An 18,704-nucleotide genomic window follows, 5' to 3' on the forward strand; every position below is an offset into this window, starting at 1 on the left:
AAAAAAGGTACCTATAAGAAGCTTTCATAAATGGGGTTTCAACTTTAATGCATGAATAATTTAAAAGTAAATGCAAAAGCCGCACACTACATTTTATAGTTAGATTTTACGTTAAAGGCGTAGGTTTAAATAATAAAAATCGTTAAAGGCATATACAAACCAAATTATATATCTTTTAATCTCTTATTAAGATACTTTAGTGGATGATATTTCTTTCACTTCACGAATCACGACCGTTAAATTCTTTTATCCTTTACTATATGTTTTATTTTTATGACAAAATTAAAATTTAGTCCATTAATATATGCCTAACCTCTATAAAATTAAAGTAAGAGAAAACTATAAAAAAAGACATAACACTTGAAAATTGAAAGATTAAAACCTATGTTTCGCGTAAAAAAATATAAATTACATCATAAATAATTAAAAAATTAAAATAATATATATTACAAAAAGTATGAAAATTCACAATAAAAATAAAATCATTAAAATTCAATAAATAAAATATGGTGTCCAAGTATTAACCTACTCAGAAAATGTAATTTTGAAGGAAGAAAAAAACAGAACATTTATCCGACCATCTTATCAGGTTCATTAGTCTGACCGTTAATCGGCCTATTCAAATGTGAACACAAAGAGGTTTAACCTGACGGGCTAGACACCTGGTTCCCAGTCCGACCCCACCGTTGAAATACTTAAAAAAAATAAAAAAAAAGTAAACAACATTTAAGTTAGAAAAAATCCCCTAGCTAACTACCTCTAGGTACAGTTTGGACTTTGGAAACGTGTTCAATGTTCAAAATCTTACTTTTGCCACTTTGCTTAGCTTTTTAGTGACCAAACAATTCAGATCTTTAAGTTAGTTACTTTCTTTTTTCTTTTCTTATGTGTAGTATTTAAACACATCTTCTCTTCCATTTTCTTCACCATCTAATTCTGCAACTTCAATTCTTTCTGCATAAAAGGTAACAACTTTTTTTATTATTATTATTAAAAAAACTTTTCTTTCTAATGTAAATTTCACAATTTTTGAAGTTTCTTGGACTTTCAAGAATATAAAAAAAAGTCGAACTTTTTATATAGATTTTATATTTTGTGGCATACCCAAGATGTAATATATGTTATTCTTCAACAAAATTTGATCTTTTTTAATATTTCATATTTGCATCAGTTAAAAAAATGGTGAAGATATGCTGCATTGGAGCTGGTTATGTTGGGGGTCCAACAATGGCTGTTATTGCCCTCAAGTGTCCTGCAATAGAGGTAGCCGTGGTCGATATCTCGGTCTCTCGGATCGCTGCATGGAACAGTGATCAGCTCCCTATTTACGAGCCCAGCCTCGATGACGTGGTCAAGTCATGTAGGGGCAAGAATTTGTTCTTTAGCACTAATGTTGAGAAACATGTAGCTGAGGCTGACATCATATTTGTTTCGGTCAACACACCGACCAAGACCCGAGGCCTTGGTGCTGGGAAAGCTGCGGATTTGACGTACTGGGAAAGTGCGGCTCGTATGATCGCTGACGTGTCGAAATCTGATAAGATCGTGGTTGAGAAATCGACGGTTCCTGTGAAAACCGCAGAGGCTATTGAAAAGATCCTTACACATAATAGCAATGGGGTGAAGTATCAAATCTTGTCGAATCCGGAGTTTTTAGCGGAAGGGACCGCGATAGATGACCTTTTTGCCCCTGACCGCGTCTTGATTGGTGGGAGAGAAACACCTGACGGTCAAAGGGCGATTAAGGCGTTAAAAGATGTTTACGCTCACTGGGTGCCAGAGGAAAGGATTCTGTGCACAAATCTTTGGTCGGCAGAGTTGTCAAAACTCGCCGCCAATGCATTTTTGGCACAGAGGATTTCCTCTGTGAATGCCATGTCAGCGCTCTGTGAAGCCACAGGCGCTGACGTGACACAGGTGTCCCACGCAGTGGGACAAGATACAAGAATTGGACACAAGTTCCTGAACGCCAGTGTGGGGTTCGGGGGATCTTGTTTCCAGAAGGATATCCTTAACCTCGTTTACATTTGCGAATGCAACGGGCTACCCGAAGTGGCTAATTATTGGAAGCAAGTGATTAAAGTGAATGACTACCAAAAGAACCGATTCGTCAACCGGATTGTTTCTTCGATGTTTAACACGGTTTCAGGCAAAAAGATTGCGGTTCTCGGGTTTTCATTCAAGAAAGACACGGGTGACACGCGTGAAACACCCGCTATTGATGTTTGTAACGGGTTGTTAGGAGATAAGGCTCATTTGAGCATTTATGATCCTCAAGTGACCGAAGAACAAATTCGGAGGGATCTTGCTATGAACAAGTTTGACTGGGACCATCCAGTGCACTTGCAGCCCATGAGCCCGAGGTCGGTTAAGTCAGTTAGCGTGGTCTGGGACGCGTATGAAGCAGCTAAGGGCGCACACGCGGTTTGTATATTGACCGAGTGGGACGAGTTCAAGAATCTTGATTACAAGAAGATCTATGATAGCATGCCGAAACCGGCGTTTTTGTTTGATGGAAGAAATGTTGTGGATGCTAAGAAGCTAAGGGAGATTGGGTTCATTGTGTATTCAATTGGGAAGCCATTGGATTCATGGTTGAAGGATATGCCTGCAGTGGCATAAAGTTGAAGGTTTGGTTCATTGAGAATTATGTTCTTGTTGAGTAAATGTTGTTTTTGTTTTCTGTAATTGTGATTTAGCATTATTGTGTGTCGTTCAAAATAAAATATTTAAATTTTGTTGAGATGATCATTAATAAAACTGCATGGAAATGAAATTTCTCATATTTTTCTTTGTTTTATGTCAATCTTTTTGGGCTAAAAATGGGCTTATGTTCTTATGCTTTAATTTTAACAAGTTGGGCTAATAATGGGCTTAGTTTTATGCATTTAAGTCAGGTGAAACAATTGACTAATAAATTTTTGCTTTTTATTTTTTATTTTTTTTATTATTATTTGACTACATATTGCAATGCCTCTAAATGTTTAATTGACTTTCAATAATGTTGGTATATCTCGAGTGACAATAGTTAATAGATAGTCGTTTGTAATGGTAACTATGTTTTGTGCAGTTATGTTTAAGTTGTACATGCTTGAGTGGCTAATGAACTTATCAAGCGAACTTGTTAAGCTTGTTTGACAAGGATCGAACGGACTTTTCAGGTTAAATAGGGAAAGTTTGGTTTAGGGTTTTTGTTTAGCCATTTCGTCTATTTTTCGTGTGAACCAGAAAGACTTGTGTTTTGTGTTGAGTCTTGAATTGATTGTAATTTGTTTATGATCAATAGAAGTGTTTGAAGTAATTGTATTATTGTTCTACTTGTTTATTTCTTGCCATCATTAATCAAAGGGATTCCACACCTTTGATAGTTCGTGTCAGTCTTGTTAAGATCCAATCTAGGGACCTGCAAATACAATTGTATTGTATTGTTTATTGTCAACTTTCATTTTGTTTTCTAAAACAGAAAATATTTTTTTTCTCTTTCTTTTTTGAACAACCTCCTCTATATTCATATATAGAACCAACAAGAAGCAAAAAAAACATGTAAGAACTAAAAATAGTTAAATTTAATAGTTGCCCAATCAAGAGAGCGGGCCCCACACTCTCTTCACACAATCTTGGCAAAGTTTCATTAACTTTACCAGTAAGACCACTCGTAGTGGTGGAGGGGAGAACGCACTCTCGTTCTCCATTGATCCAAAATACATTGGTCATATCATATCTCCTTCTAATTTCAATTGTTTTGTACGCAACGGTGGGAGACAATTTAGCCCTCAATAACGCCTTCAAAACGCCCCGGGGTGGTTTACCCGGACGTCTTGGGTCTTTTTCCCCTCCAAAATGCCCTATTAGAAAAGGTCTAAAGAGTATTTTGAAAGCATACCTATTGAGAAACTTGTTTATCAAACACATGACACCATCATCACATTTGTAAAGGAACATATGCACTTCATGATATGGTTGCATACAAAAGCCTAGGCTGGTAGATCTGCATTTGTTTCTTACATAGTCTATTGGATATTTGGTCTACATGCAAATTAGTCCTGAACAATTTGAAAAATCATTAACGTAGTTGAAATAACTTAATTCTGGGTTGTTTGATGAAATAAGGAAACTCGATGAGAACCTTCAACGTCACGTACTACATGTGTATATGTTTCCGCATCATTATTCTGAAAAGTCTGTTAAGCTTTTGCTTTGAGAATACATCTTTTTTTAAAAGTTTTTTAGCAATATATTTTTAATATACTTTTATTGCATATAATGCATTATTCAATAATCTAAGTAATAATTATAACTAATATTCCTTTTTATGTTCTAGCTTTTTGTTAGGACTATTTTTAATATAATACCGCCTTTTAAAAAAAACATACGATATGCGAATTAAATATAATTTTTATTTATCCAACCAAATCATCAAGGGGGGCATAATTATCAAAGCAAAGGCATCTTATCTTTGGCCTAAAACTGTATGCAAAATGTTATGGAATAAAGGACAAAGAGTGACCAAAACTTCACTTCATTGGTTGTCAAACTTGATCACTTTTAGTAATCTCCTACACTCTCTTGTCTCCTAAGTGAACATTATTTACCTTAATTAACATCACTACATGTGTATATGTTTCTGCATCATGATTACTTGTACTCTACGCAATACAAGTTGTACATGGTGTTTATTCTTGAAGTTGCCCAATGGACATCACTAAATACAAATATGAGAATAGAGGATTCCATAATCTATAATATCACATAATGTGCATGCACATGTCATGAATTGGACTTGTATGCTAAAACTAATAAATTACAAAAGTTGGTTGTTTTCTTGTTATCACTAGCATTACAGCTAAACATTGTACTAAGATGCCGGCTTAAACGATACAATTAATGCTAAAGATAGTGATTAACAACAATAAGATATTAAGGTTTATGGTTTGCGTGATGAGATGAAACCGGCTTTTAGGTTTCATCGGCAATTACTAGTGAGTATCATCAATCAGGCTTAGACTTGTAGATGGCTAGTTACTGTGTGATCCTTATTTGCTCTAAATCGTCTTTAGTTATAGTAACATATATATATATATACATATATATATATATATATATTTATTTGTATTTATGTTGGAATAACTGATTCAACGAAGAAACTAAAATCTCCTACAAAACTCATGTTTACACTCACGTAAAACACTGAATTAAAAATATAATTCAAATAAATGTAATAGTTCTATCAATTTAATAATTTCTAGTTTCTAAAACTCAAGATACCATTTATTGTAAATTCAAAAATATATAATATTTTAGCATATTCAGTTATAATGCGTATAAACGACTTCAAATAAACTAGGCTGGCATCACCTAATTAAAAAAATAAAATAAAATAATTTTATGTCCGGTCTCGTACATGTCCTGCATACTTTAGTTTTGAATTCTTTTATAAGAGACTCGCAAGAATATTCTCTCGTTTTTTTAGAACGACTTTACGTTTTCGTTATGATAATCGTGGATTCACTTTTATGCATATATAAATGATCCTTCATTTATCTGTTTCATGATCTCTCCTATAACATTTTATATATTGTAACCTTAATTATTATTATATTATAAATTGGTTGTGGTTCAATGGTAGAGCACTCACTTTACTAGTGAGAGGTAGTGAGTTCAAACTTCACTACCACCAATTTATATGAGAGATATGAGGGAGATGGTTCGAGTCCTTATCTCATCCGGTTTTACACCGGCTCCTTGCTGTCGTGCCATTTGGCGGGCGTGGGGGTCGGGTTTTATCCGGTGAATCCCTCAATAGGTGGACGGCTAGGGGCTTCGTCCGTCCGGACTAGTGGCCGGCTCGGGCTATCTTTAGCCAATGGGGGCCGCGTACGGAGTACCCGGCGTTACTTAGTTGGTCGTTAAAAAAAAATATTAATTATTATATTAGCACTAGGCTACTGGCACTACCTACTATGCTTGCTTAGCACAAAAAAGCTTTAGCTTCCATTTGCAGGCTTGTGGATTCTTTACTTCACAAACTTCTTGTAGGACCATTTCTCATGTGTCCCAATTCATTACAAACAGTCTAATTCTTTATTCAACTTCAAAATGACACAACTACCCATCCCCCATCAAGTGTGACACTTGTCATACTCTGATCAGTCAACTTTGAGAGGCCCATAGTGGGACCCACAACTCTGTTTGTATTTCTGTGGGTAGATTGTTAACTTTGATCAACAACAACAACCATGAGGCCAAATGTGGGGAAGTTACAACCGTCAGATTGATGTTTTCAGTACTTTTTATCCTTGTTTTCATGCATGGATTAATACTCATAGTCTCTTCTTGTTCAAAAGTATTAAAGGTAACCAACTCATCATCTTTTTTCTTTACTACTACTCAACTCTTAGCTTCAATTCACTTCTTGGATCTTGTTCTGAGATGGGTTCTTCAAGATTATGTGTAAAGTTGTGTTCTTGGTAAAGATTCTTGTTTCTTGATCTTTAAATTTCTGTTCTTGATATGGGTTTGATTTTGTTTGCATAAAGATTGAAGATTTGAGGGTCTGATCTTGTTTCTTGATCCGAGTGTTCTTTAGTTTTCTGTTTTTGTATTGATTTAGCTTTGATCTGATCCGAATGTCGAATATGAATCGAAATTCGGTCGAAAAAAGTGATCAAGAAGTGATGAAACATGTGTGTAAGCTGTGTAATAAGGGCTTCCCATGTGGTAGATCCTTGGGAGGTCACATGAGGTCTCATGTGATCAATTCCACTGACCAATACCATCATCATCAGAATAATAATAAGAAGAAGAATAAGAAGAAGATGAAGCTTTCATCTGTTGTTAACAATGATATCGTAAACTCGATAAATTCGAGTGATTTAGGTTATGAGCTTAGGAAAGATCCCAAAAAGACTCATAAAGCTGTTGTTGTCAATGACTCAAATTCAGACTATTTTGCGGTTCTTGATAAACTTTGTAAAGAATGTGGAAAGGGGTTTCAGTCTTGGAAGGCTTTATTCGGTCACATGAAGTGTCATTCTGAGAATTCGGGTGTGAATATGAATATCCCTCGAATCAAGAAATCAAAACCGAGATCGAGAAATGTGGCCACTAAAGATTCGTCTTCGGATTCCTTGAATGGTAACCAAGTTTCAACAAGTGTTGTTTCTGATATTGTTGATGATCAAGAGGCAGAGGTTGCTATGTGTTTGATCATGTTATCTAAAGATGTGGGAAGTTGGGGTGAGAAAGTAATCGAAAGCGGTTACAAGATGAAGAATTTAGAAGCACCCGAGTCGTGTTTTGATGATCAAATCAAGAGAAGTTTTGAGTGTGTAACTTGCAATAAGAGTTTCCACTCTTATCAAGCACTTGGAGGACATAAAGCAAGTCACAAGAAACTAAAATGCTGTTTAGATTCAAAAACCGATGATACCGACATGATCAAAGGCGAACCTGTGTTAGATCATGATCATATGATCAATGGGTGTTGTGAAAAATTCAATCTTGGTGAATCTTTAAAGAACACGATGGTGGTAGGGGCTCATGAATGTTCTATTTGTTTTCGGGTTTTTTCATCAGGGCAGGCTTTGGGGGGTCACAAGAGATCACATTTGATTGCTGAAGCTAAACTGAATCAACAAAAGCCGAATTTGGTTACGAAATTTGATGAACCGGTTCATGAAATCCGAGGTTCTTTTGATCTGAACATGCTTCCGGATGAAGAGGAACAAGAGATAGTGATGATGAACACAAGTTCAACAGGGTATAATCCATGGGGCTACAACCATGAATCATCAGTACTAGGATTGCTCTCAACAAGCTAAGACTTTTTATCTTTTCAAGTGACGGGTTTATCATACTGGTATTAATGCACCGGATCTTATCAGAACTTATCAGAACTTACATAATTCATTGATTTTTCAAGTGACGGGTTTATCATACTGTAAATCGTTTGGATGTTTCTATGAAATATAAAAATTTGAAGTTATTTAATTAAAAAAAAAATTGATGTACTTTTTTTTGTTTGAAAAACATTCGTCGGTAGTCGAAACACACTTTGTGATAGTATTACAGTTTGGTGAAATACATTGGTTTTCTTCATTCATAAACATTAATAGAGCTCGTTAAAGAGCGAAATGAGTTGAGCCAGCTTCAGCTCGGGCTCAAAGTTAAACGAACCAACTCGGTTTAGTTCGTTTTTCTTAAAGTAGTCAACAAAGTATTAATATTCAACTACACTTTTAATACTTTTCTATATTTGATAATGAGAAATGTCCAGCAACTTTGAAATATTTTTTTATTAAGTGTTTAAAGATCATATAATATATATTAAAATATTGATGTTCAATAAAGGTAAAAGGAAGAAGCATCTACTGTTGATGATCTGTCAAACTAATACCTAGATAACACTTGAATATTTAGGTATATTAATTCAACAAACAACTTGTTCCATAAGATTATGGCACATTATAATATTACATGTGCCTCTTGCCTATTTCACTATTATTTTATTTTGTAAACACATGAATTCTTAATCAAATTGTTTCACGAGCTTGTTTAGCTATTTTAATATTATTTCAGACTGTCAGTTTATATTTAAAATTAAAAATGTAATGATATATGAAGGCTTCATAAATTAGTAACAAAGGTTTTCTAGAGTTCTACTATTCTAATATAGTCACTCAAAGTTAGTTTTTTTTTCAATCCTATGTAATTCATTTTTTAGTTTATATTTTTCTTTTAAATTAGGTAAGACAAATGAACATATATGAATACCAATCTAGTTTCATAATATTAGACTTAAGTCAAATTGATTACCGAGCATTTACGCGTTAAGCTTTAGGGATATCTTGGATCAACATAAACACTCCGGTTTGGAGAAGAAAGCTAAAGCTCTAAATGCTATCATATATATTACAATGGTGTTTGTGGAAGACAAGGAATTCTTTGGTTTTTGATAGGAAGCGGATTGTTATGGCGGATTTGGTAGAGAAGATAAAAGTTCTAGGATATCTTTGGATTCGGAATAGGTCGAGATATTCAGCTATGTTTTGGGATGATTGGAACGTGTTCAATATGTTTTTTTTTGGAGAGGGGTGGGGGGTTGTTGTATGATTGTATAGTTGCTTATTGTGTTGTTTTTCTAGTTTAATAAAATAAAGTCAAATTAAAAAAATCATCACTAACTACTAACCAAGATTGATATAACTTCATTTACTTCACTTAAATTTAAAGATTTTAGCATTTATAGCATATATAAAAACAATAAAAAAAATAATAAAGACTTTAATAAGAAAAAAACAAAAAGTAAAGAAAAAACTTAATATGACTTTAATAAAAAACTTTACAACTTTATTACTATTGCATAAGGTTATTTTTTTTTGGTTGCCCAATGGTAGCCTCTAAGAGCACTAGTTATGGGAAAGTCCTAGATTGTATCATGACCAAGAGTCAATATTTATGGTACGTAAGTTATGAGTATGAATTGGATAAATTGTTGTTTATAAAAAATAAAAAGATATTTTTTCTCAACAAGTGTAGTTAGAAAAATATTTTTCAAATAGATTATTTATCTAAATGGATATTTTAAAAGTCGTGTTTCTGTCTCCTAATTTAATTGGCTATACTTGTTATTATTAGTTTTGTGTGTAATTTTTTTAATGTATTTGTAAATAATATATAAAGTCAATATCACTTCGATGACCAGACCAAGCTCCACAGCCTTCGCCAATCTTCCGGTGCTAGCGGTGAAGGAGCGGTTATAATGAAGGATTTGCAGGTGTAAATTAAGGTTATTGAAGAAATAATTCGGCCGGAGAGAGATAGTGGTGGTGGTGCCTCTGGCATCTTCGTTTTTCTTATTTTTATGCCGGCATCTTCTAGGTTGAGTATTTTGTATTCAGTTATTATTCTTTTTGTTATTAAGGGTAAATATGTCATTTCTTACAAAAGTACACCACTTTAATAAATAATTTTTACGGTACACTAAATTGTAAATATTTTTGTAAGCTACATCACTTTGAAGAAAAACTCTATTAAATAATTTTTAGACTCCCCACCTGCTCTATTATTTAAAGAAGAAATTAAATTAATTTGTCTAAAAAGTATATATGTTTCTTAAAAAAGTATATATGTTTCTTAAAGTGTCAAAAGTGTACCTTGACAACTTACGTTTTTGACCCCTTTTCTTCATTTTCTAGAATGTGATGAACAAGTCTTTTTTTGATAACCGATTGGTTTTAGAAGATTAAAATGCATGATACGTTACCACCGTCTATGTAAGGTCGTCGATTCAAATAATTGTAAATGCAAAGTAAAAATGAAATCTAGTTATTTTAAAAGAACTAGTTGTAAACAAAGGTAAAATAACAATGTATAGTTTCTGACAATAGGTAATGGGGATGGAGGTACGTTGACAAGACACAACTTTTAAACACCTAATTCCTAGAGATCTTGTGTTAAAGACTAGGTACTTGTTTTTTGTTTTTCAAGATGTAAAATGTCTGAGGTCTGCAGACCATACATCTGTGGAAGAAGATGTGGACCAATTCTCTGTAGTCTGCAAGAAGAAGACCGATTGTTTTTTAAATGTCTGTAGATTGTTAAAATAAACTGGTGGTGGTATATGAACTGTGGTAGTGGGGTGGTGGTGGTGCTGGATGGTGATAGTGGTAGTGGTGGGTGGTGATGGTAGAAGGCGGTGGTGGTTGGTGGACAGTGGTGGTGGTGGTGGAGAGTGTGTTGGTAGAGTGTAGTGTTTTAACCATTTACAGACGTTAGAAGTGGCTGAGCCAAGTTTGCACCAAAAAGAGCTTGCGCAGACGTTTTTTAATAAAACGTATTCACGAACACAAACAGTTTGCAGACGACCATGTCCGCGCGACACACCAAATACCTTTTAAATAAAACACCTTAAAGTCAAGTTTACAACAACAAATTGAGGGAAAAAAAGGGTTGGCTTGTAGACGGGAAGGTTTTTGAATTGAAAACCCGGTCCAATTACTTAACGCGGTTGTCGTCTCTTCCACCGCATTTCCTGTGTTCTTCTTCAACTGAACCATTCAATTCAATTGCTTGCTTTGTATACATATATTCTCATCTAGACATCATTTCTTTCCTATCACAAACAAATCGAAGGTATTATCAGTTTATTTCAACTATTCTTCCTTCTTATTGTATTTGCTGTTAAATTGATTATTATATAATAATCAATTTCTTCTCTTTTGATGTGTAATTAACAGCTAGCTCTTGATTCAATTCAGTAACCACTTAATTTAGGAATAAACTGATTATATTATTCAACCATTGTGCCTTGCTTTTTGTTGTTATGCAAAATTAATTTAACAAAATCAAGATTATTATTATTATTAGAACATTAAGTGCTCTTTCGGATTTCGCATGAAGATTCAATCAAAATTAGTTAATTTCTTACTAGTTATTACAAGATTCTGAAATTTCTATGAATGTGTTATTCATATGCATTTATCTTGATTTTCTTGCTTCATAATCGTATGTAATTCGAGTCCAATTCTTGTTTTTTTCAGGAGCCTTGTTACTTTTTCACATATTTTGTGTATTAACTGATTTAACTATAATCAAAAACCGCAGAATCCAGCATAAATTCAATATGTTAGGATTCAAGAAACCTCATTTCCATCACCGAGCCGCTAAAAACAACTCGGTTAACTCTGATAAACATGCTCCAAATCCATTCACTTCCGAGGACGAGTTGACCAAAAAGTCAACCTTAAAACCGGTCCAAGATTCAAGATCCGCTCTTTTTGATGATGACGAAGTTAAAGGGTCGGGTTACAAAGTTAGTTACACATCAAGAAACAGATACAAGAATGATTTTGTTGATTCTGGTGGAATTGAGAACCAAGAGGTGCAAGAGTTAGAGCATCATGCTGCATATAAAGCCGAAGAGACTACAAAAACGGTCAACAGTGCGTTAAAAATTGCGGAAAACATGCGCGAAGATGCCACCAAAACTATGATTATGTTGCATCAACAGGGTGAGCAGATCACCCGGACCCACACGACCGCTGCTGATATCGAGCAGGATCTTAGCAGGGTATGGCTCTTTAGTCTTTTTTTATCAAAGTCGGTGGAGGTGTGTTCAAACGGGCTCATATTGGAATGGGCTAGTTTTTTTAAGTATTGGCCAAAACGGGTTGGGTTGACACGCAAACACTTAATTTATATAGTTTTTATAAGTAATTAATGCGTAAATTTCATTTCAAATATAATATCTTTATGGTAATAATCTAAAATCTTGAATAAGACAATGTAGGATGTTGTATGCAGTTTAAGCTGTTTGACACGTTCCGTTTTAGCTAATCTTTGTTATTTGAACCGTTTGAGATAATACAGTCATAAGTAACACAGGTCGATTAAAGTGCCCGAATTTGTATTAAGATTTTAAAATTATAATATTATGCAGGGCGAGAAGCTTTTGGGAAGTTTAGGTGGCATATTCTCGAGAACTTGGAAGCCTAAAAAGGGCAGGGCAATAAAAGGACCCGTGATCATGAGAGGTGATCGAGATTTAACAATTTTAGGTTTTTTCGTGATCTATTTGTAAGTTAGAAAATTTGATTTCATTGTTATAGTTATTGAGGTTAGATAATTTTTCAGATGATCCTGCACAACGAAAGGGTGCCCGTTTGGAACAAAGAGAAAAGCTGGGACTTACAATCGGCCCAACTAAGGGACAGCAGCATTCAAGAACTCCGCTTCATGAACCCACAAACGCGTTAGAGAAAGTCAAGGTATGTAAAAATTTGACTTTTTTCAGAAAGTCATGGTATGTTTGGGCTGACCTGATAAATGGGTTAAATTCGGGTGATGATTTTATGTACGGATAAGGGTTGGTGTTTTTAATACAAATAAAAACATGGTTCATGTTCCGATGTTCGTGTGGAACCTGTCAACCTGACATGATTGACATGCTAGATGCCCATTAGGAAATTGTTATATTCATTTTCTGATAACTCATTTGTAACCATAACAGTATGAGCAAACGAAGCAAGATGATGCGCTCTCGGACTTGAGTAATATACTCGGGGAACTTAAGGAAATGGCGATTGATATGGGCTCAGAGCTTGAAAAGTGAGTTTGTTTTTGTAGGTGTATCTTGTCATAAAATTGTATTTGTGTTACATGGTATACTGAACCGATTCTGATATATGCAGCCATAAAGATGCTCTTAATCGAATTGAAGATGATGTTGATGAGCTCAATACCCGAGTTGGAGGTGCTAATCAACGTGCTCGAAGTTTGCTTGCAAAGTAGATCAACGATTATTTTGTTCCACTTGTGTATGATGTTAATAAACTTTTGTATGTGTCGATTTTTTTTATTAATGTTTTGATTCGTGCATACAACAAAAACACAATCAATTTAGAAATTCACAAAGAAACATTAGCTACTATTGATGTTTTAAAGCATCGAGTTGGGGGTCTCACCGAAAGCAACCTCTCTATACCTATGGGTAGAGGTAAGGTTGTCTATATCTTACCATCCTTAGACCCTACCATAGGTTTGCTATTAGTGAGATTTACTGAGTATGACGACGACGATGATGTTTTAAAACATTCTACATGGTTTTTTGGTTTAAATACATCATTACAAACAAACAAGCATACCCAGTACAATCCCAAAATAAAGTAGGATGTGGAGAGGGTGAGAAGAAACATGTCTTTCCTCTATCTGTATCTCTACGACATATAATATACCAGTCAGGGACCTCTTAAATTTTAAGAGGTGCATAACTTGTTGCCATAAGTACGATTCTTGATTTGGTAGAGACATAATTACAAATTCACACCTCGTTTGCTTTTTACAAACGTCTTTCACATTTTCTTGATTGTTTCACACAAGTATTCAAGTATAGTTATTTCACACAACTCTGTATCACAAGGTTCTTCATGTTGATCTATCACATATGATTGTATTACACGATTCAAACTCCTCTATGCGGTTGTCTCATACAACAAATTCTTCAACTTTGATTACTTCACATGACCCTGTTTCTTCACTTTGACCGTATCTCACAATCAATTTAATGTCTTCTCTTCGTTGCATATTTTCATCAAGAGGGCATGCTCTTCATCTCTGTCCCTCTTACAATATAATAGTCTCCAGGACGAGTTTCATAATGTTTTTCGTATGCTTGAGAATATTGCAGTAACAACATAACTCCTTCATTTGGTCCTTCACATACTCGGGTAACTTAAGGAATTGTCAATCAACATGGGTTCAAAGCTTGAAAACTGAGTTTGTTTTTGTAGGTTTATTTTTTGCCATAAAATTGTAATTATGTTACATGATTTACTAACTTGGTCTGATATATATAGCCACAAAAAAAGCTCTTAATTCACTTACACGTGATGTAGATGAGCTCAATTCTCGAGTTAGAGGCAATTAAACCTATCGTTGATAGGGAAAAGAGCAAGCAAATGGCTTTATTTCAAGATAAAGGTGGAATATTCGAAGTTAATCTTGAAATATGTTATCATAAAAGTTGAAGGGGTAATTTGAAAAAGTTTAATTAATTAGTATTTTAATTAATAGTTTGAATGTTTAGAGTGATCAATTATTAGGTTTGTTTAATTGCATGTTTATCTTATTAGTTTGAAATTACCGAAAGTAGGAGTTTGCGTTATAGTATGTTTAGAAAGTTAATTGGTATGAATAGATGGTTAGGGGTATACATTTTGTGTGCAAGTGTAAGAAAATTAAAATAAACAGAAAAGTCTATCTTGGTTGAGATCAAATTTCATGTTCTTGGGCTGGTTTCCAACAATTGGCATCAAAACTTGGTGAAGGAGAGGGCGGTTTTGAGAGTCGTTGAGTTAGAGTACTAGAGAAGCCATCAGGACAATCTTGCGACGGTGATCAACAACAAATTCCATAGGCGTGAAGATGAAAGTGTGATTGTGAGAAGAAAGTAGGCGTGGTCTTGTGAAGATGGAAGCGTGATCATGTGAAAAGTGAAGCAAACAGAAAGAGCCGCAACAACGATCGATCTATTTGAGATCAAGGATAGAAGGTTGAGGGTTTGTTGTTTTGAAGGATACAAGTTCCAACAAGTTAATTAGATACTTTCGCAAGAATCATAAATAATATCCGCAAGTCAATAAGCAACAAAACCACAAGAAAATATGATTAGCAAGTAGGCCAGAAATTGATTAGCAAGTTGGTCACTAAAATGTTTAGCAAGTTTAGGCAAGAAAACTTCTTTGCAAGTTGGCCAGAGCAAGTATAAAGCAAGTAATATGATCCTTTATTCAGAAGAAAGAGCAAGAAACTAGCTTTCGAGTTAAAACAAGAAAGAAAGAAAGAAAGAAGGAAAACGATGAAAATAGAAAATAATGATGCATGAGCAAGAAGAAAAGAATGATTAAACCTATGTGGTTTGATTTTGGAAAAGAGCAAGAGAATGGTTGATTAGTATGTTTGTTTAAATGCATGTTTATCTTACAAGTTTGGAAGTTTAGGATGTAGCAGTTTGAGTTATAATATGTTTAGGAAGTTAATTAGTATAAATAAAAAGATTCATGTAATTTGTGTGCAACTGTCAAGAATTTATAATAAACATAAAAGAGTCGATCTATGTTGAGTTTCATCACTTCATGTTCTTGGGTCACATTTCCAACAAAAGTAAAGGTAAAATAGTCAAGTATGAAGTATTTTTTTATAAAATAAATCAAAATGGGTAAATCTGCAAAATCTTTTAACTAAGGATGTGAAATATGCAACTGAATTTTTAGGCTTGCTAAATATGCAATTAAGGATGTTTGAACGGGGGGGGGGGGGGGGGGGTGTTATTAAGCTTTTAAGCGAGGTAAATATGCAATTAGTGAGGTTTTGAAAGGTGAAATATGTAATTCTCCCACCCCAGTAAAAGGTTAAGCCCATTAAGCTTGAGAAAGCCCACATAGGGAAAACCTAATAAAGTCTATTTTTGCTCTATAAATAGAGACTTACCCCTACGTACTCAGACATCCCATTTGCAATGGAAAATACCCCCCACTAGCATCTCATCTCTTTCTCTCTTCATGGAGAACCAACTTCTCCTTTCTCACCATCATCCTTGCATGGATTCCTTGCCTTTTTATAGAGGATCCTGGTTTCTTATGCTTGGATAACACCATAATGCCTTATTCCTTGCATGTCATGGAAAATTTAATTTATTCCATGCTCTCCATAACCACTTATCTCTCATATCTTTTGTGGTTAGAACTTGGATCCAGATCGCAAGTACTTGATGTGGTCCAATCAACATCAGGTACGACCAAGATTCTCTTTGTACCAACTTCACCTTTATTTAGTTTTGAAAATGACCATATCTTTAAGCATTTATCATGTAAAGATATGATATACTGGTTATTAAAATTAGAATTTAGGCTAATTGCAACTTTCAACCTTTACATGTTTAAAAAACTATACAACACATCCTTTAAGTCCATTCGGTACTAGCGTATTCATGATCTTTTAAGATCAAGGGCTTTAAACGGTGGTGTATAATTTCTTTCAATATAAACACCCAACTTCGATTAGATTCTTAAAGTTTGGTGATTTGCATTACGTTGAAAAGGTTAATCTCTTCTCACATTCACTCATTCTAAAATCAATGTATTCACTAATTTTGGGAAGGATTGATATGCCAAAAGAGATTGAAGTTCCTCGACAAAATGCAAATCATCAAACTTAAAGCTTGTGGTCGAAGGTTATTATATGTTTATTTCATACCTTTCAAGACCGATTTCATTCAGTATTGGCGTATTCATGATCTTTTTAGATCAAAAGCATTATATGGCGGCGGTGAATTTCTTTTAATATAGACACCCAAGTTCGATCAAATTCTTAAAGTTTGGTGATTTGCATTTCGTTGAAAAAGGTTAATCTGTTCTCACACTCACTCGCTCTAAAATGAGTGTATTCACTGATTTTGGGAAGGATTGATATGTCAAAAGAGATTGAATTTCCTCGACAAAATGTAAATCATCAAACTCAAAGCTTGTGGTTGAAGGTTATTATACGTCTATTTCATACCTTTCAAGACCGATTTCATTCTGTAGTGCCGTAGTGTCGTATTCATGATCTTTTTAGATCAAAAGCGTTATACGGTGGTGGTAAATTTCTTTCAATATAGACACCCAACTTCGATCAAATTCTTAAAGTTTGGTGATTTGCATTTCGTTGAAAAAGGTTAATCTGTTCTCACATTCGCTCGTACTAAAATCAGCGTATTCACTGATTTTTGGAAAGATTGATATGTCAAAAAAGATTGAAGTTCCTCGACAAAATGCAAATCATCAAACTTAAAGCTTGTGGTCGAAGGTTTTGTGGTAGAGAGAACACTACGCAAAATAACAGTACGAATCCTCGTGATCTAAAGAAATAAAGATTAGTAATTCTAACATCGCGACTATTAGGGACTTTGTCATGAAAACGAAAGGACCGCAACAAAACATTTAGTAGTGTGCGTTAAGCATTTATTAGGTGATGATGCGATATCTTTGATATTAATACTATAATTACAGCCATCCGGTTTTCATCCCTTACGTATTTATTTAAGTACGGTTTTCATACTTAAGTTTGAAAAATTACACAAAACATCCTTTAAGTTCAATGCTTGTCACATGTTTTCTATCCTTAAGTTAATTACGCTAATCTTAAAGTTAGTTTTCTTTAAAATTTGATAACTATTTGTCAAAAGAGGAAAAGTGTATTTTTTTCAACATCAGTATTTTTTACTTTGATTCTCCCATTCTTACTTAACTATTCTTGTTATTTATTTATTGTTTTTTTACCAATGTTCTTCCTTCAAATTAATATTGGATTTTATTAGCTAGTTTTATGTGTAACTATTTTATAGATTTTATGTTTTTATATGTTTATTTCATACCTTTCAAGACCGATTTCATTCGGTAGTGGTGCATTCATAATCTTTTTAGATCAAAAGCATTATACGATGGTGGTAAATTTCTTTCAATATAGGCACCCAACTTCAATTAGATTCTTAAAGTTAGGTGATTTGCATTTCGTTGAAAAAGGTTAATCTGTTCTCACATTCACTCGTTCTAAAATCAGCTTATTCACTGATTTTGGGAAGGATTGATTTGTCAAAAAAGATTGAAGTTCCTCGACAAAATGCAAATCATCAAACTTAAAGCTTGTGGTCGAAGGTTATTATATGTCTATTTCATACCTTTCAAGACCGATTTCATTCGGTAGTGACATATTCATGATATTTTTAGATCAAAAGCATTATACGGTGGTGGTAAATTTCTTTCAATATAGACACCCAACTTCGATCAGATTCTTAAAGTTTGGTGATTTGCATTTCGTTGAAAAAGGTTAATCTGTTCTCACATTCACTCGCTCTAAAATCAGCGTATTCACTGATTTTGGGAAGGATTGATTTGTCAAAACAGATTGAAGTTCCTCGACAAAATGCAAATCATCAAACTTAAAGCTTGTGGTCGAAGGTTATTATATGTTTATTTCATAACTTTCAAGATCGATTTCATTCGGTAGTGGCGTATTCATGATCTTTTTAGATCAAAAGCGTTATATGGTGGTGGTGAATTTCATTCAATATAGACACCCAACTTCGATTAGATTCTTAAAGTTTGGTGATTTGCATTTCGTTGAAAAAAGTTGATCTGTTCTCATATTCACTCATTCTAAAATCAGTG

The 18,704-nt window shown here is 34.1% G+C and overlaps 4 protein-coding genes across 4 annotated transcripts in view; all 4 read left to right on the forward strand.

Moving 5' to 3' along the window:
* Positions 1-18,704, forward strand: part of LOC143552896 (mitochondrial import receptor subunit TOM5 homolog) — a 54,056-nt gene that overhangs the window by 21,123 nt on the left and 14,229 nt on the right. The window lies entirely within an intron of this gene.
* On the forward strand, positions 944-2,815 carry LOC143554231 (UDP-glucose 6-dehydrogenase 4-like). Its single transcript, XM_077044041.1, has 2 exons — positions 944-965; positions 1,172-2,815. Exon 2 carries the CDS (start codon positions 1,180-1,182, stop codon positions 2,620-2,622), a length of 1,443 nt encoding a protein of 480 aa, XP_076900156.1. The 5' UTR covers positions 944-965; positions 1,172-1,179; the 3' UTR covers positions 2,623-2,815.
* LOC143552877 (zinc finger protein ZAT9-like) lies at positions 6,183-7,880 on the forward strand. The gene has a single exon (XM_077042994.1). The coding sequence runs from the start codon at positions 6,627-6,629 to the stop codon at positions 7,818-7,820; it is 1,194 nt and encodes a 397-aa protein (XP_076899109.1). The 5' UTR covers positions 6,183-6,626; the 3' UTR covers positions 7,821-7,880.
* On the forward strand, positions 10,999-13,341 carry LOC143552886 (SNAP25 homologous protein SNAP33-like). Its single transcript, XM_077043003.1, has 6 exons — positions 10,999-11,133; positions 11,541-12,070; positions 12,440-12,533; positions 12,634-12,767; positions 13,010-13,107; positions 13,191-13,341. Exons 2-6 carry the CDS (start codon positions 11,624-11,626, stop codon positions 13,288-13,290), a joined length of 873 nt encoding a protein of 290 aa, XP_076899118.1. The 5' UTR covers positions 10,999-11,133; positions 11,541-11,623; the 3' UTR covers positions 13,291-13,341.

Source organism: Bidens hawaiensis, unplaced genomic scaffold (assembly GCF_021521415.1).
Source record: "Bidens hawaiensis isolate Kalapana, Puna unplaced genomic scaffold, B.hawaiensis_p1.1 tig00001032_1, whole genome shotgun sequence".
In the NCBI taxonomy this organism is placed as follows: domain Eukaryota; kingdom Viridiplantae; phylum Streptophyta; class Magnoliopsida; order Asterales; family Asteraceae; genus Bidens; species Bidens hawaiensis.